Source organism: Delphinus delphis, chromosome 7, assembly GCF_949987515.2.
Source record: "Delphinus delphis chromosome 7, mDelDel1.2, whole genome shotgun sequence".
Lineage (NCBI taxonomy): Eukaryota > Metazoa > Chordata > Mammalia > Artiodactyla > Delphinidae > Delphinus > Delphinus delphis.
Window position 1 is genome coordinate 47,818,755 of NC_082689.1, and position 20,551 is coordinate 47,839,305.

General features: G+C 37.4%; 1 protein-coding gene across 1 annotated transcript in view; it reads right to left on the bottom strand.

Moving 5' to 3' along the window:
- FSIP2 (fibrous sheath interacting protein 2) overlaps window positions 1-20,551 on the bottom strand; it is a 126,219-nt gene that overhangs the window by 44,627 nt on the left and 61,041 nt on the right. Inside the window, exon 12 of the mRNA XM_060016467.1 lies at window positions 19,180-19,237. Coding sequence (XP_059872450.1) covers window positions 19,180-19,237 — 58 coding nt within the window. The remainder of the gene's footprint in view (window positions 1-19,179; window positions 19,238-20,551) is intronic.

Here is a 20,551-nt window from a genome sequence, read left to right on the forward strand (position 1 = left end):
ACTGGTGGCAGAGGCCCCTGGGAAAATTCCTCAGCATGAGCTCTCCCAAAGGTCACCGTTTTGGCACTGAGACCTGGCCCCATCCATTAGCCTGCAGGTTCAAGTGCTGGGATGCCTCAGGCCAGAAAACCAACAGGATGGGAACACAGCCCCACCCATCAACAGACAGGCTGGCTAAAGTCCTCCTGAGCCCCTTGACACAGGCCTGTCCACCAGAGGGACATGACCCAGTTCCACCCAAAGTGGGCAGGTACCAGTCCCTCCTGCCAAGAAGCCTGCATGAGCCCCTGAACCGACCTAACCCACCAGGGGGCAGACACCAGAAGCAAGAACTACAATCCTGCAGCATGCGGAATGGAGACTACAAACATAGACATTCAGGCCAGAAGGGAGTGGTATGATATATGTAAAGTGAAGAAAGGGAAAAATGTACAACCAAGAATACTCAAACCAGCAAGGCTTTCATTCAGATTTGACAGAGAAATCAAAAGCTTTACAGACAAGCAAAAGTTAAAAGAATTCAGCACCACCAAACCAGCTTTATGCCAAATGCTGAAGGAGCTTCTCTAGGAGGAAAAGAAAAGGCCACAGCTAAAAACAAGAAAAGTATGAATGGAAAAGCTCACCAGTAAAGGCAAACATAACAATAAAGGTAGGAAATCATCTACACACAAATATGATATCAAAACCATCAATCGTGAGAAGAGGAGAGTATAAATGCATGATATATTGGAAATGCATTTGAAATTGAGACCAGCAACTTAAAACAACCTTGCATATATATAGACTTCTTTATCAAAACCTCATGGTAACTGTATCTACAATAGATACATACACAAAAAAGAAAAAGGAATCCAACACTAAAGATAGTCATCAAATCACAAGAGAAGAGGAAGAGAAGAAAAAAACCCTACATAAACAAACCCCTCAAAATTAAGAAAATAGCAAGTAGAGGCAAGACAGGACACGTGCCCCTGAGAGGCTGGGGTATGGGGGCAGTTCCCACGCTCAGAGGGGCCCACACATGGAGAGGGGATCAGCAGGGATGGGGAGAGACTTTTGGGGGATCAGAAGGGAACACGGCCAGCATTTTCCCCATTGGCTCCGGACCCTGGGGTCCCAAGCCTAAACCTTCACCCCCTGGCTGTGCTGAGCCTAGGCCCTGTCCCTCAATCCCCCAAGGCCTTTTCCGGCATGCCAGTCCTGAGCCTATGCCCTGTTCCCCTCACCTAATCCCCAACCCCCCATCGAGGTCTTTTCTGGCCCTTTTTTATTTTTGGTTGCTGTTGTGGTTTGGTTTTGCCTTGTTGTTGTTTCATTTATATTTTTATTTTTTCTAATGTATTTTTTATTCTAATTTTATTTTTTATTCTTTGTTGTTGTTCTCCTTTTTGTTTGTTGCCAATTTTTTTTTTTTTTTTGGCTGTGCCACGCAGCTTGCAGGATCTTGGTTTCCCAGGCCAGGGGTCAGACCTTAGCTCCTGTGGTGGGAGCACTGAGTCCAAACCACTGGACTAACAGAGAACCTCAGACCCCAAGGAATATTAATTGCTGTGAGATCTCTGGGAGGTCCTCATCTTGGCACCAAGACCCAGCTCTACCCAACTGCCTGCAAACTCCAGTGCTGGATGCCTCAGGCCAAACAACCAGTAAGAGAAGAACATAACCCCACCCATCAAAAAAAATGAGATGACAAAAAAATATGTTACTGATGAAGGAGCAAGGTAAAAAACTACAAGACCAAATAAATGAAGAGGAAATAGGCAAGCTACCTGAAAAATATTTCAGAGTAATGACAGTAAAGATGATCCAAAATCTCAGAAATAGAATGGAGGTACGGATCGAGAAAATACAAAAAATGTTTAACAAGGATGTAGAAGAACTAAAGAAAAAACAAACAATGATGAACAACATAATAACTGAAGTAAAAAATACACTAGAAGGAATCAGTAACAGAAGAACAAATAAGTTAGCTAGAAAATAGAATGGTGGAAATCACTGCTGAGGAGCAGAATAAAGAAAAAAGAATGAGAAGAAATGAGGACAGTCTCAGAAACCTCTAGGACAACATTAAATGCACCAACATTTGAATTATAGGGGTTCCAGAAGAAGAAGAGAAAAAGAAAGGGTCTGAGAAAATATTTGAAGAGATTATAGTCAAAAACTTCCCTAACATGGGAAATAGGCACCCAAGTCCAGGAAGCACAGAGAGTCCCATACAGAATAAATACAAGGAGATACACACCAAGACACATATTAATCAAACTAACAAAAATTAAATTCAAAGAAAAAACATTAAAAGCAGCAAGGGAAAAGCAACAAATAACATACAAGGGAATCCCCATAAAGTTATCAGCTGATTTTTCAGCAGAAACTCTGCCAGCCAGAAGGGAGCGGCAGGAAATACTTAAAGTGATGAAAGGGAAAAACCTACAACCAAGATTACTCTACTCAACAAGGACCTCATTCAGATTCAACAGAGAAATCAAAAACTTTACAGACAAGCAAAAGACAAGAAAACTCAGCACCACCAAACTAGCTTTACAACAAATGCTAAAGCAAATTCTCTTGACAGGAAACACAAGATAAGGAAAAGACCTACAAAAACAAACCCAAAACAATTAAGAAAATGGTAATAGGAACATATGTATTGATAATTACCTTGAATGTAAATGGATTAAATGCTCCAACCAAAAGACACAGCCTGGCTGAAATGATAAAAAAACAAGACCCATATCTATGCTGTCTACAAGAGACCCACTTCAGACCTAGGGACACATACAGACTGAAAGTGAGGGGATGGAAAAAGCCATTCCATGCAACTGGAAATCAAAGAAAGCTGGAGGAGCAATACTCATATCAGAAAAAATAGACTTTAAAGACTGTTACAAGAGATAAGGAAGGACACTACATAATGATCAAGTGGTTCAATCCAAGAAGAAGATGTAACAATCAAATATTTACGCACCCAACATAGGAGCACCTCAATACACAAGGCAAATGCTAAGAGCTGTAATAGGGGAAATTGACAGCAACACAATAATAGTGGGGGACTTTGGTTTCCCACTGAAACCAATGGGCAGATCAGCCAGACAGAAAATAAGGAAACACAAGCTTTAAATGACACAACAGACCAGATAGACTTGCTATTTATAGGACATTCCACACAAAAGGGACAGAATACACTTTCTTCTCAAGTGCACATGGAACATTCTCCAGGACAGATCACATCTTGGGTCACAAATGAAGCTTCGGAAAATTGAAGAAAATTGAAATTGTATCAAGTGTCTTTTCTGAACACAATACTATGAGATTAGAAATCAATTAAAGGAAAAAAACTGTAAAAAATACAAACACATGGAGGCTAAATAGTACACTACTAAACAACCAAGAGATCACTGAAGAAATCAAAGAGGAAAGAAAAAATACATAGAAACAAATGACAATGAAAACACAACAACCCAAAGCCTATGGGATGCAGCAAAAGCAGTTCTAAGAAGGAAGTTGACAGCAATTCAATCTCACCTTGAGAAACAAGAACAATCTCAAATAAGCAATCTAACCTTACACCTAAAGCAACTAGAGAATGAAGAACAAAGACAACTGAAAGTCAGTAAAAGGAAAGAGATCATAAAAATCAGAGCAGAAATAAATGAAATAGAAATTAAGATAACAATAGCAAAGATCAAAACTAGAAGTTGGTTCTTTGAGAAGATAAAATTGATAAACCTATAGCCAGACTCATCAAGAAAAAAAGGGAGGACTCAATAAAATTAGGAATGAAAAAGAAGAAATTACAACTTCCACTGCAGAAATACAAAGGATCATAAGAGACTGCTACAGGCAACTATATGCCAATAAAATGGACAACCTGCAAGAAATGGACAAATTCTTGGAAAGGTACAACTTTCCAAGACTGAACCAGGAAGAATTAGAAAATATAAACAGACCAATCACAATTAACGAAATTGAAACTGTGATTTAAAATCTTCCAACAAACAAAATCCAGGACCAGATGGCTTCACAGGCCAATTCTATCAAACATTTAGAGTAGAGCTAACACCAATTCTTCTCAAACTCTTCCAAAAAATTGCAGAGGGAGGAACACTCCCAAACTCATTCTATGAGGCCACTGTCACCCAAAACCCGACAAAAATATCACAAAGAAAATTACAGACCAATATTACTGATGAACATAGAATGAAAAAATCCTCAACAGAGTACTAGCAAACAGAATCCAACAGCACATTAAAAGGATCCTACACCATGATCAAGTTGGATTTATCCCAGGGATGCAAGGATTCTTCAAAATACGCAAAACAATCAATGTGATACACCATTTTAACAAATTGAAGAATAAAAACCATATGATCATCTCAATAGATGCAGAAAAAGGTTTTGACAAAATTCAACACCCATTTATGATAAAAACTCTCCATAAAGTGGGCATAGAGGGAAACTACCTCAAAATAATAAAGGTTATATATGACAAAGCCACAGAAAACATCATTCCCAATGGTGAAAAACTGAAGGCATTTCATCTAAGATCAGGAACAAGACAAGGATGTCCACTCTCGCCACTATTATTCAACATAGTTTTGGAAGTCCTACCTGTGGCACTCAGAGAAGAAAAATAATAGGAATTCAAATTGGAAAAGACAATGTAAAAGTGTCACTCTTTATAGGTGACATATTATATATAGAGAATCCTAAAGATGCTACCAGAAAAGATGCTACTACTAGAGCTAATCAATGAATTTGGTAAAGTTGCATGATACAAAATTAATGCACAGAAATCTCTTGTACCTCCTATACACTAACAATGAAAGATAAGAAAGAGAAGCTAAGGAAATAAACCTAAGTAAGGAGGCAAAAAACCTGTACTCAGAAAACTATAAAACACTGATGAAAGGAATCAAAGACGACACAAACAGATGGAGAGATATACCATGTTCCTGGATTGGAAGAATCAATATTGTGGAAATGACTATCATACCCAGGGCAATCTACAGAGTCAGTGCAAGACCTATCAAATTGCCCGTGGCATCTTTCACAGAACTAGAACAAAAACTTTTACAATTTGTATGGAAACACAAAAGACCCGTAATAGGCAAAGCAATCTTGAGAAGGAAATGCAGAGCTGGAGGAATCAGGATGCCTGATTTCAGACTATACTACAAAGTACAGTAATCAAAACAGTATGGTACAGGCACAATAATAGAAATATAGATCAATGGAACAGGATAGACAGCCCAGAGATAAACCCATGCACCTGTGGTCACCTAATCTATGACAAAGGAGGCAGGAACATACAATGGAAGACAGACAGTATCTTCCATAAGTGATGCTGGGAAAACTGGACAGCTACATGTAAAAGAATCAAATTCAAACTCTACCTAACACCATACACAAAAATAAACTGAAAATGGATTAAAGAACTAAATGTAAGGCCGGACACTATAAAACTCTTAGATGAAAACATAGGAAAAACACTGACATAAGTCACAGCAAGATCTTTTTTGACCCACTTCCTAGAGTAATGGAAATAAAAACAAAAATAAACAAATGGGACCAATTAAACCTAAAAGCTTTTTCACAGCAAAGGAAACCATAAACAGGATGAAAAGACAACCCTCAGAATGGGAAATATTCTGAGCAAATATTTACAAATGAAACAACTAACAAAGGATTAATCTCCAAAATATACAAACAGCTCAAGCAGCTCAATATCAAAAAAAAACCAAACAACCAAATCCAAAAATGGGCAGAAGATCTAAATAGACATTTCTCCAAAGAAGACATACAGATGGCCTGGAGGCACATGGAAAGCTGCTCAACAACACAATTATTAGAGAAATGCAAATCAAAACTATAATGAGGTATTACCTCACACCAGCCAGAATGGACATCATCAAAAAATCTACAACAAATGCTGGAGAGGGTGTGAAGAAAAGGGTACCCTCTTGCACTGTTGGTGGGAATGTAAACTGATACAGCCACTATGGAGAACAGTATGGAGGTTCCTTAAAAAACTACAAATAGAACTACCATATGACCCAGCAATCCCACTACTGGGCATAAACCCTGAGAAAACCATAATTCAAAATGAGACATGTACCCCAATGTTCATAGCAGCATGATTTACAATAGCCAGGACATGGAAACAACCTAAATGTCTATTGATAGATGAATGGATAAAGAAAATGTAGTACATATATACAATGGTATATTACTCAACAATAGAAAGGAACAAAATTGGGTCATTTGTAGAAATTTGGATGAACCTAGAATGTGTCATACAGAGTGAAGTCAGAAAGAGAAGAACAAATATTGCATATTAATGCATTATGTGGAATTGAGAAAAATGGTACAGATGAAACCTATTTGCAGCGCAGGGACAGAGATGAAGACATAGAGAAAGCAGGTGTGGACATGGCGGGAAGGGGAGGATGGGATGAATTGGGAGATTAGGATTGACATAAATATACTACCATGTGTAAAATAGATAGCTAGTGGGAACCTGCTGTAGAGCACAGGGAGCTCAGCTCAATGCTCTGTGATGACCTAGATAGGTGGGAGGGGTGGTGGGTGGGAGGGAGGTCCACGAGGGAGTGGATATATGTATACATACAGCTGATTCACTTCATTGTACAGCAGGAACTAGCACACTGTCAAGCAATTATACTCCAATTAAAAAAAAGATTAAATAAATAAATAACTTAGGGGTAGTAGAAAGCATGTAGAAGGTACTCAATTAAGATCTGCTGACCAATGAAGGCTTATTAATGAACAGACTCCAGTGGAACTTTTCTGAAAGAAAACAATGAGTAAATTAGTGTCACCCACATTCAGTGCCCTCTGTGTCTTCAGTTCAACAAGCCAAGCCCCAGGGACACAAATATGAACAAGATGTAGTCCCTGATCTTAAGGAGTGTACAGACTTGTGGGGACACAGATGTGTAGGCAACTGTAATATTTACAAAACACATGGGCACATCTTATCTCATTTACATCATGAGAACCCAAGGTAGCTGGTATAACATGTGACTTTATACTCAATGTTTAGAAGAGAAACTGAGGTTAAGTGACTTGTCCAAGATCACTCCAGTAGTACGTGGAGTTGTAACAAGAACCCAGTTCTGACTCTAAACCAAGGGCTCTTTCTGCTGCACACTAATGTTCCAGCATAACATGCTTATTTCCCAGTGCCAGTGATGACAGAGAAATCCAGCTCATGAAAAGTATTGATATCTAGTGAGTGAGAGGCAGGCATTGATGGCATCAAGGAAGGCAGGCTTTGAAAAGCACCTGTGAATAGTTAAATATTTTTCTTCTCATTAACTATAATTTTTCAAATACCAAAAAGAATTTGAGGTTACTTTTGACAAAGCATGATATCATATATATTTTTTTATGTTTAAAAGAATAAAGTAATGAACAGAAATAGAGATGAAATCCCTGTGTCAGAAAATTGAGGGTAAGAATAGGTGGGCATAACTCTTAGCTCTGAGCTTCCTGAGAGACAAAGCAAACTGGGAAGTGACAAGGTTCTTGTATATAAAAGGAGGTGGACTAATTTTAATTTTAGCATATATTATCACCATTTGTCCTCTGATTTCTGAATCACACAGCAAAAATCAGTATTCTTACAGAAAACATTGATTTGAAAGTATAGCATTTTACCAATAAAAAAAGTGAATTTGTTATATTTGTAAATTCTGTGGGTTGATCAGAAAAAGATTTGGAAATTTGGTAACAACATACTCAATAGCACATGATTGCCAACATTAATGGTTTGGTCTGTTCTGTAAAGGAAAATGGGAGAAATGGCATCCAGTTTAGAAGGATCATGCAGCAGAGTATCAGAAATGTAATGGGGATAGGGGGGTGAGAAAAAGATTGCCCTCTTCATAAATAGTACACATTTCAAGTTCTTAACTGAGTGAACTATAGCCAAAATGCCACATCAAACACAAGATGACATTCACCAGCTATAAGGATATTTCATCATTCATTCGCTCATTCCACAAACAGTTACTGAGTGCCCAGAGTGGGCATTCAAGCCCTGTCCTTAAAGATGAAGACAGAGCAGTGAACAACACAGACAAAAATGCCTGCCTTCGCCAAGCTTTCATGAGGCAAAGCCTAGCATGTAGCACAAATTAAAGATGGATGTGTACTTTGTCTATGAGAGAGCTGGAGTTCCCACAGTCACACTGGCATCCAAATGAGACATCCTAAAAAGGCTACAGCCCTGTGTTACTGCAGACTGTGAAACGCATGCTTGGTTTTTGTCACAGAACTATCTAGAGCATAGGGGCAGCTAGGAAGGGAGGTGCAAACACCGATCCTAACTGCCGTAAAACAGGGCTGAAGGTCCCACCTTTGAAGCTCACATCGGATGGAGGGTGGGCCAACCCTCCCGCTGCAGAAGTAGCCAACAAGCACCTCCTTCAGTTTGAGGAAATGGTCCTCTCCTGCTATAAAGATGGCTTTAAGGAGCAGTTGGGGGTGGGGGAGCTACACCAGCCACAGAAGCTGTTAGACAAGGTAAAAAAAAAAAAAAAATATATATATATATATATATATATTTATATATGGTTTTTTTAAGACCCATACATGCATTTATTCAACTAATATTTATTAAATCCTCACTACATATGCAAAAAGCACCATGGTAGGAACTAGGGAAAGAGAGAGGGGAGTGGGTGGAGACATGGTTCCTGCCCTCATGTCTCTTACCTGCTAGAAAGAGAGTCAGACATTGAACAACTAATCAATTAATTAAAAGTAGAACATCTACTAGGAAGAACGATTGGAGTCTATAAGAACTTTAAAAGGGCAAATTAACCGAGTGCGAAAGATAACAGAAACCCTTTACACAATCCCACTCACTTTCTCACTCTCTCCTCTCCCTCTCCTCCATTCAGTCCCCTCCCCCATCCCTCCTCTCTCAGACACACATGCACACACACTTGTGGGCACACAGGTGCATACACAGGCACACATAGCTATGATGTAATCAGGCACCTCTTTGTCTTCCTTTCAAAGAGACAATTTTTGACCTATAAATACTAAAGATACTATTCATTCTGGCTTTTAGGCCAACAGGCTGCAACCCTGGCAAAATCATGCCAAAATTCCTACTCTGAGTTAGGATGCAGTCAGGTCTAGATGAAAAAAGGAATGTTTCAACTGATTACATCTTCAAATATTTCCTAGTTATTTGAGTTTATGGTTGTGCTTGTCCTTCTTGATACTTAATTAGAATGTACAGGCCTCAGATATGAGCTTGCAGGAGACAGACAGTGTTCAAAATGAAAATGACAGCTTTCCATTGGCTTGTGTGCTGTTCTATAGCAGCTCAGTGTCAGGTGTTGAAGTTAAGCTAAACTACGTAAAACCAGAAGATGTAAAGGCTAAAGTTGAAAAATTAAAACTTAGAGTCTACATATACTGAACTTTGGCTATTCAGTTATAAAGTCAAATTGGAAAAAAAGCATAATAAAAACAAGTAAGGAACATAATTTTGGACAAAGCATTGAGCTGGGCAGATTTTAAAACTTTTCAATTAAGTTATATAACTACAAAATATTTGTGGTAGATAAAAATGAGAAAATACAGGTATATAGAGAGATAAAAATACAGCCATATTTAATAACCAAAGCACTTTCCATAAAATGACTATATCAAAGTATTTAACCAATTCTTTATTATTGGGCATTTATGCTTTTGCCTAATCTTTATTAACACAAATGTTTCGATGAACACCTTTATATATGCATTTCTGCACATCTCTCATTTTTTTATAATAAATTCTTAGAAGTAGAATTTCTTAGCTGGGCAGTATTCAGATGTTTAAAATCAGAATTAAAGCAATAGCCAACTTCAGAAAACAGAAATCATAAGTAACACAATAACAGTGGGGGACTTTCACACTCCACTTTCATCAATGGACAGTTCATCCAGAGAGAAAATCAATAAGGAAACACAGGCTTTAAATGACACATTAAACCAGACAGACTTAATTGATATTTATAGGACATTCCATCCAAAAGCAGGAGAATACACATTCTTCTTAAGTGCATATGGAACATTCTGCAGGATAGGCAATATGTGGGGCCACAAAGTGAGCCTTGCTAAATTTAAGAAAATTGAAACCATATCAAGCATCTTTTCCAACTATAACTCTATGAGATTAGAAACTGACTACAAGAAAAAAAATTATAAAAACCACAAGCAAGTAGAGGCTAAAAAATATATTACTAAAGGACCAAGGGATCAGTGAAGAAATCAAAGAGGAAATCAAAAAATACCTAGAGACAGATATTGGAGATTGTTTCAAGATGGCGGAGTGGAAGGATGTGCTCTCAACTCCCTCTTGTGAGAGCACCGGAATCACAACTAACTGCTGAACAATCATCAATAAGAAGACACTAGAACTCACCAAAAAAGATACCCCACATCGAAAAACAAAGGAGAAGCTGCAATGAGATGGTAGGAGTTGCACAATCACAATAAAATCAAATCCCATAGCTGCTGGGTGGGTGACTCACAAACTGGAGAACACTTAAACCACAGAAGTCCACCAACTGGAGTGAAGGTTCTGAGCCCCATAGCAGGCTTCCCAACCTGGGGGTCTGGCAACAGGAGGAGGAATTCCCAGAGAATCAGACTTTGAAGGCTAGTGGGATTTGATTGCAGGACTTCGACAGGATTTGGGAAAACAGAGACTCCACTCTTGGAGGGCATACACAAAGTAGTGTGTATATCAGGACCCAGGTAAAGGAGCAGTGACCCCATAGGAGACTGAACCAGACCAACCTGCTAGTGTTGGAGGGTCTCCTGTACAGGTGGGGGCGGGAGTGGCTGTGGCTCACCACAGGGACAAGGACTCTGGCAGCAGAAGCTCTGGGAAGTACTCCTTAGTGTGAGCCCTCCCAGAGTCCACCATGTGCCCCACCAAAGAGCCAGGTAGACTCCAGAGCTGGGTCACCTTAGGCCAAACAACCAACAGGGAGGGAAGCCAGCCCCACCCATCAGCAGACAAGCCGATTAAAGTTCTACTGAGCTCTTCCCAACAGAGCAACACCCAGCTCTACCCACCACCAGTCCCTCCCGTCAGGAAGCTTGCACAAGCCTCTTATCCACTAGAGGGCAGACAGCAGAAGCAAGAAGAACTACAATCCTGCAGCCTGTGAAACAAAAACCACATTCACAGAAAGACAGACAAAATGAAAAGGCAGAGGACTATGTACTAGATGAAGAAAAAAGATAAAACCCCAGAAAAACAACTAAATGAAGTGGAGATAGGCAACCTTTCAGAAAAAGAATTCAGAATAACAATAGTGAAGATGATCCAGGACCTCAGAAAAAGAATGGAGGCAAAGATCCAGAAGATGCAAGAAATGTTTAATGAAGACCTAGAAGAATGAAAGAACAAACACCTAGAAGAATTAAAGAACAAACAGAGATGAACAATACAATAATTGAAAAATACACTAGAAGGAATGAATAGCAGAATAACTGAGGCAGAAGAACGGATAAGTTACCTGGAAGACAGAATGGTGTAATTCACTGCCACAGAACAGAATAAAGGAAAAAGAATGAAAAGAAATGAAGATAGCCTAAGAGACCTCTGGGACAACATTAAATGCACATTATAGGGGTCCCAGAAGGAGAAGAGAGAGAGAAAGGACCAGAGAAGACATTTGAAGAGATTAAAGTTGAAAATTTCCCTAACATCGGAAAGAAAATAGCCACCCAAGTCCAGGAAGTGCAGAGAGTATCAGGCAGGATAAACCCAAGGAGAAACACATCAAGAAACATATTGATCAAACTGACAAAAATTAAAGACAAAAACTATTAAAAGCAACAAAGGAAAAATGACAAATAAAATAAAAGGGAACTCCCATAAGGTTAACAGCTGATTTCTCAGCAGAAACTCTACAAGCCAGAAGGGCATGGCATGATATATTTAAAGTATTTAAAGTGATGAAAGGGAAGAACCTAAATCAAGATTACTCTACCCGGCAAGGATCTCATTCAGATTCGAAAGAGAAATCAAAAGCTTTACAGACAAGCAAAAGCTAAGAAAATTCAGCAGCACCAAACCAGCTCTACAACAAATGCTAAAGTTACTTCTCTAAGTGGGAAACATAAGAGAAGGAAAGGACCTAAAAAAACAAACCCAAAACAATTAAGAAAATGGTAATAGGAACATACATATCAATAATTACCTTAAAAGTGAATGGATTAAATGCTCCAAACAAAAGACACAGGCTCACTGAATGGATACAAAAACAAGACCCATATATGTGCTGTTTACAAGAGACCCACTTCAGACCTAGGGACACATACAAACTGAAAATAAGGGGATGGAAAAAGATATTCCATGCAAATGTAAATCAAAAGAAAGCAGGTAAAATAGACTTTAAAATAAAGAATGTTACAAGATACAAGGAAGGACACTACATAATGATTAAGGGATCAATCCAAGAAAATATAACAATTATAAATATATATGCACCCAACATAGGATCACCTCAATACATAAAGCAAATGCTAACAGCTATAAAAGAGGAAATCGACAGTAACACAATAATAGTGAGGGACTTTGACACCTCACTTACACCAATGGACAGATCATCCAGAGAATTAATAAGGATACACAAGCTTTAAATGACACACTAGACCAGATAGATTGAATTGATATTTATAGGACATTCCATCCAAAACCAGCAGATAACACTTTCTGCTCAAGTGCACACGGAACATTCTCCAGGATAGATCACATTTTGGGTCACAAATCAAGCCTCGGTAAATTTAAGAAAATTGAAACCATATCAAGCACCTTTTCCAACCACAACACTATGAGATTAGAAATCTTTTACAGGGAAAAAAATGTAAAAAACACAAACACATGGAGGATAAACAATACATTACTAAATAACCAAGAGATCACTGAAGAAATCAAAAAATACCTAGAGAAAATAACAATGAAAACATGATGATCCAAAACCTATGGAATGCAGCAAAAGCAGTTCTGAGAAGGAAGTTTATAGCAATACAATCCTATCTCAAGAAACAAAAGTCTCAAATAAACAATCTAACCTTACACCTATTGAAAGTAGAGAAAAAAGAACGAAGAAAACCCAAAGTCATAGAAGGAAAGAATTCATAAAGATCAGAACAGAAATAAATGAAATAGAGAAAAAGAAAACAGTAGCAAGATGAATAAAACTAAAAGTTGGTCCTTTGAGAAGATAAACAAAATTGATGAACCTTTAGCCAAACACATCAAGTAAAAGAGGGAGAGAACTCAAATCAATAAAATTAGAAATGAAAAAGGACAAGTTACAACAGATATTGCAGAAATAGAAAGCATCATAAGAGACTACTACAAGCAACTCTATGCCAATAAAATGGACAACCTGGAAGAAATGGACAAACTCTTAGAAAGGTATAACCTTCCAAGACTGAACCAGGAAGAAATAGAAAATATGAACAGACCAATCACAAGTCATGAAATTGAAACTGTGATTAAAAATCTTCCAACAAACAAAAGCCCAGGACCAGATGGCTTCACAGGCCAATTCTATAAAACATTTAGAGAAGAGCTAAAACAAATCCTTCTCAAACTCTTCCAGAAAACTGCAGAGGAAAGAAAATTCCCAAACTCATTCTACAAGGCCACCATCACCCTGATATGAAAAGCAGACAAAGATATCACAAAAAAAGAAAATTACAGACCAATATCACTGATGAATATAGATGCAAAAATATTCAACAAAATACTAGCAAACAGAATCCAACAACACATTAAAAGGATCAGACACCATGATCAAGTTGGATTTATCCCAGGGATGCAAGGATTCTTCAATACATGCAAAACAATGTAATACGCCATATTAAAAATTGAAGAATAAAAACCATATGATCATCTCAATAGATGCAGAAAAAGCTTCTGAAAAACTCTACACCCATTTATGATAAAAACTCTCCATATAGTGGGCATAGAGGGAACCTACCTGAACATAATAAAGGCCATATATGACAAACCCACAGCAAACATCATTCTCAATGGTGAAAAGCTGACAGCATTCCCCCTAAGGTCAGGAACAAGACAAGGATGTCCACTCTCGCCACTATTATTCAACATAGTTTTGGAAGTCCTAGCCATGGCAATCAGAGAAGAAAAAGAAATAAAAGGAATACAAATTGGAAAAGAAGTAGTAAAACTGTCACTCTTTGCAGATGACATGATACTATACATAGATAATCCTAAAGATGCCACCAGAAAACTACTAGAGCTAATCAATGAATTTGGTAAAGTTTCAGGATACAAAATTAATGCACAGAAATCTCTTGCATTCCTATACACTAACAACAAAAGATCAGAAAAATAAATTAAGGAAGCAATCCCATTCACCACTGCAACAAAAATAATAAAATACCTAGGAATAAACCTACCTAAGGAGGTAAAAGACCTGTACTCAGAAAACTATAAGACACTGAGGAAAGAAATCAAAGATGACACAGATGGTGAGAGATATACCATGTTCTTGGATTAGAAGAATATTGTGAAAATGACTATACTACAAAAAGCAATCTACAGATTCAATGCAATCCCTGTCAAAGTACCAATGGCATTTTTTACAGAACTAGAACAAAAAACCTTAAAATTTGTGTGGAGACATAAAAGACACCGAATAGCCAAAGCGGTCTTGAGGGAAAAAAATGGAGCTGAAGGAATCAGACTTCCTGACTTCAGACAATACTACAAAGCTACAGTAATCAAGACAGAATGGTACTGGCACAAAAACAGAAATATAGATCAATGGAACAGGATAGAAAGCCCACAGATAAACCCATGTATCTATGGTCACCTAATCTATGACAAAGGAGGCAAGGATATACATGGAAAAGAAAGTCTCTTCAATAAGTGGTGCTGGTAAAACTGGACAGCTACATGTAAAACAATAAAATTAGAAAACTCCCTAACAACATTCACAAAAATAAACTCAAAATGGATTAAAGACCTAAATGTAAGATGGAACATTATAAAACTCTTAGAGTAAAACATAGAAAGAATACTCTTTGATAAATCACAGCAAGATCTTTTTTGACTCACCTCCTAGAGTAATGGAAATAAAAACAAAAATAAACAAATGGGACCTAATGCATCTTAAAAGCTTTTGCAAAGCAAAGGAAACTATAAACAACACGAAAAGACAGCCCTCAGAATGGGAGAAATTATTTGCAAATGAATCAACGGACAAAGGATTAATCTCCAAAATATATAAACAGCTCATGCAGGTCAATATTAAAAAAACAAATAACCCGATGAAAAAATGGGCAGAAGATCTAAACAGACATTTCTCCAAAGAAGACATACAGATGGCCAAGAGGCACATGAAAAGATGTTCAACATTTTTGCTAATTATTAGAGAAATGCAAATCAAAACTACAATCCAGTATCACCTATACTGGTCAGAATGGCCATCATCAAAAAGTCTACAAACAGGGAATTCCCTGGCTTTCTAGTGGTTAGGAATTTGCGGTTCCACTGCAGGGCACCTGGGTTTGATCCCTGTTTGGGGAACTAGAATCCCACAAGCTATGCAGCGCAGCCAAAGAAAAATGTCTACAAACAATAAATGCTGGAGAGGGTGTGGAAAAAAGGGAACCCTCCTACACTGTTGGTGGGAATATAAACTGGTATAACCACTATGGAGAACAATGGAGGTTCCTTAAAAAACTAAGAATACAACTACCATATGATCTAGCAATCCCACTCCTGGACATGTATCCAGAGAAAACCATACTTCAAAAAGATACATGCACCCCAATGTTCATTGAAGCACTATTTACAGTATCCAAGACATAGAAGCAACCTAAATGTCCATTGACAGAGGAATGGATAAAGAAGATGTGGTACATATATACAATGGGATATTACTCGGCCACAAAAAAGAATGAAATGATGCCACAACATGGATCAACCTAGAGATTATCATACCAAGTGAAGTAAGTCAGACAAATGTCATATGATATCACTTATATGTGGAGTCTAAAAAATGATAGAAATGAACTTATTTACAGAACAGAAACAGACTCACAGACTTTGAAAACAAACTTCTGGTTACCAAAGGGGAAATGGGGTGGGAGGGATAAATTCAGAGTTTGGGATTAACATATACACACTACTATATATAAAATAGATACTTAACAGGACCTACTGTACAGGACAGGGAACTCAACTCAATATTCTATAATAACCTATATGGGAAAAAAATCTGAAAAAGAATAGATATATGTATATGTGTAACTGAATCACTTTGCTGTATACCTGAAACTAACACTGTAAATCCACTATACTCCAATATAAAAAAAATTTTAATAAATAAAATAAATAAAATTAAAAATTTCCTAAAGTCTAAAATTCAGTTACGAGAAACAGCAAGACAGAGAATTATATCCTATATCTTGGCAGAAAATGAAAACTCCCTGGTTTCAGCTCAGACATGGGCTTTGTAGCAACAGTCCATACTCAGACTAGTACTTTTTGCAATATGGAACCTGGAGCCTGAAAGGTAATGTCAGTGACATGTTTTTATCTTTTGGCCTCCTTTATTTTGTCAGGATCTGTTTTCTTAGGTCAACCTAAGCACAGGTTTTTTTTTTTTTTCTTTTTGATATTCTGCAACCTAACTCTCCCAGATTCATTTTTCCATTCTCTTCACATTATATTGTAGGCACCAAATGGAACTCAAGGAGTCCACTGTATTAACTGATACCTGTACCTGACTCCAACAGACTTTCTTCCTCAAAGGCATGCAGAAATATCCAAACAAAGAGAAAAGAACTAAGAATAAAAATAATCAAATAACTGAGAAAACTTCAAAGAAGACCACTAAAAAACAACTGTGATAACCAGATAAAGGTTGACATCAGTGAAAATGGCAGAGTAAAGAGCTCTGAAAATTTACTCCTTCTTAAAAGCAATAGGTAAACTAACAAATTTTTTCATTATTTTATAGTAAATGGTTTTCATAGTCAATTTTTTTCAGTTTTCAGAACTCTGAAAATTAACCAAAGGCTTTCAGCATTCCAGAGAGTGTTTACTCAAGAAAAATAGATCATCTAGGTAAGAACAGTGAGCTTTGTGGTGTTTTAACTTGTCCTATTTCCATTCTCTTTCTCACCAACAGGGTATCTTTGAAAAAGAACAGCTCACAATCACAGTGGCATAGGTTTCTTCCTTGTGGTATATGCCCAATATCTAGCATTATGCTTTGAACATAAATAAATTCCCATTTAAAATCGTTTGGATTTGGGCCTACTCACTCTAACACAAAATGAAGCCTTTGTGCAGGCCACTAATGGACTTCTACAACTGGTTCCTAGTTTCTTGCCATCAATTTTTCTTATATATTTCTGTTGGAGTTATCCATCATGTATGCTAATTTGACCATATCATTCCCCTTCCAACACATCAGAGTATTGCCCAATAAGTAAACTATAAATTTCTGACCACAGTATGCAAGTAGCAGGCAGACTTACTGTCTTCATCACTCTGTTACTTCCTACATCTTCCATCCCAATAATATAAATATATTCATTATCTAAGTGTAATGCATAATTGTTGAAACTGTTTATACCCACTGCTATCATACTTGCTTTGTCTTCATTCTCTTGGTCTTGAATTTCCATGTCTATTTTACAAATGTTTCTGTCTTTTGTATTAACATTAGAAAAAATAGAACTAATCAATAGACGAAAGGGAGGGAGAGATAGGGTGGATGATAAAATACATGCAATGATTCCACAGTAAAGTCTTACAAAATCTGGAATTAAATCAGAATGAGAAGAATGTGAATGTGTATGATGGGCAGAGTCAGACCAGAAAGTATTGTTAGCTGTGTTTTGTTTGTATTCTGACAGGATGTTGGGCTGGCTGGCTGCAACTAAAAGTATTTTTCCCTGTCAATTTGGGAGGGCGTGGTGAAGAATCTCCAGGTAATACAGAGTTACTCATCTTACCGAGCTAAGATTTTTAATGAAAAAGTATCCAAAGTATTTGCTATGAAAGATCCAAATGACTCTGTACTTCTATAATGTTGGGTGGAGAATAAAGAGGCAGCACTCAAGACTTTATTATGATCGTCCTCTAACCACTTCTATATAGAGGCAGGTATTTATATTTAATAAACATTTATTAAATAACTAAAATAAAAATGGCCATTTTGTACAAACGATCACCATTCTTCCACCTTGTTCTATTTCTTTAAACCGGACTAGTCCAGTTTCCTTCTTTCTGCATCTATTATAGTGCTGTGTATCCTATGAACTCTCAGTAAGTCAGTTAAACTGATGTTCATCAGTCCTAAAGTCAAGATCCTTCCTCCAAGAAAGCTTGGTCTGAATATGTCAACATCATTTACCATCATATACCACTTAACTCTATCCAACCATTTTCATAGAAATTTGGGGTTTGTAAAGTCTTTCCTGGACCTCAGTTGAGTTATTGATTTTTTTAAAAAAGGCAACAGTGTTGGGTCTAAAATGATAGTCTCTAAAGTTGAGAAAGCCATATATAGACACCAACAGAAATAGGCTGCCACCAGTTTGAGGAATAAAAATCCCTCAGGCTCCCCAAATTTCTTCTCCAGAGACTTGCAAGTTCCATCATTAGAGATTATTATTTTGGATTATATGGCAAATACACTTTAGGTTAGGAATGACTAATTAAAAATTTTAAAAGTAAAACTAATCTTAACTAACCTGTCCTTAGGAAACCAGTAATCTCAAAAGGTTTAAGGAATGGTAAATGTTTCAAAGGGGAGAAAGGCAAAGAGACAAGTCCAGATCCTGGAAAGCTACCTGAAGAGGAGAAGACATGGTTGGATATACTTGAAAGTGGCATGAAGACTCTGAAAATAGGGCAAGTGTAGAACCACAGTGGGGTAAGGAAATAAGGAAAAGGAAGAACATTAACTTTGTCTACTTTACAATTTAAGCTTAGTGAGGAGAATTTGCAAAAGACAAACGTTTCACTAAATCTAAGTAGAAGTACAAGAATGGAGGATTCCACGTAATTATTTGCTTTTTAATATGACCCACGTACTTATTAGAATATTAATTTATCATTATACATTAATTTTCTTAGATACTTACGTATTTGAGAAAACAGAAGAAGAGAAAGTACCCTGGACTGTGGCAGGAGCCCGAGGTCCTATTTACCAGAAAAAGAAAATAATTAGTTTGCATCCTTCCCCAACAACTTGTAAAATGATAATATCCTCTAATAGTTCTTTATTCTCTGTTGTCACAGTCTTGTTTAAAAGCCTCCAGAGACTCTCGACAATGAAGTCTAAATTTCTTTGCAAAGCATAAAATACACCATACAATCTGATGTTCTTATCTACCTCTCTAGTGTCTTCTCTGGCTAGTCTTCCATGTGTATTCTATGGATCAGAGGTGCAAAATAACTTATTTTCTAAATGTATCATCTTTTCCATGCCTCTGGGCCCTTGTTTTTGTCATTTCCTCTGTCTGGAGCACCCTATGCCCTCTCTTTTTCTTTTTTTGGCGGTATGTGGGCCTCTCACTGTTGTGGCCTCTCCGGTTGCGGAGCACAGGCTCCGGACGCGCAGGCTCAGCAGCCACGGCTCACGGGCCTAGCCGCTCTGCGGCATGTGGGATCTTCCTGGACCGGGGCACAAACCCGTGTCCCCTGCATCGGCAGGCGGACTCTCAACCACTGCACCACCAGGGAAGCCCCCATGCCCTCTTTTAACTTATCTTTTAGGTCTCAGTCAGCTTGTGTTAACTCTTCTAGAAAGCCTTCCTTGAAACTAAGTAAATCTTCTTCTCTAGTGGTCCTAAGGCATTCTACCCATTTCTATTATAAAACTCATTATGCTATACTGTAATTAAAGGTTTACTCTTCTGTCTCCCTGATTATGATGTAAATTTCTCACTATATCTCCAGCATTTATTTTTGGAGAATACTACGTAATTAATATGTTTCCTCAACATTTATTCATTGATTTGTTGGCCATTAATCTCTTCCCACTCAAACATCATCTCACTCGCTTTGTATGTAATCTAGCTAGATTTCATTACTGGATTTTAGTAAAGATTCTGGATACAGATGACATAGAAAGCTTTTATGCACAACACCTTCACACTGGATTTGGTGTTTGTTAATTATGCAAATACACAAATGAATAAAAATTGTAGACAAAAAGAATGTCCTGGTTAAAGAAAGTAGTGTTAGTAATTAGAGCCTGTTCAGTCAAGTTTAAGTGGTAACTCGTTTCTCTCAATAAATGAGTAACCAATAGGTACCAGTGATGCGTAAAAAAGTCTTACTTAAATCCTTATGAACCTTTTTGACTTTGTGTAGATATGTTTTTTTGTGTGTGTTCAGATTTGGAGAAGCAGTACCTGAAATTAAGAATTCATAGACCTGAGAAATTAAGTGTGAAGATAATATAATTTTAAAAGCAAAATAAAAAACAAACTCTTCTGTGGTTTCATTAAT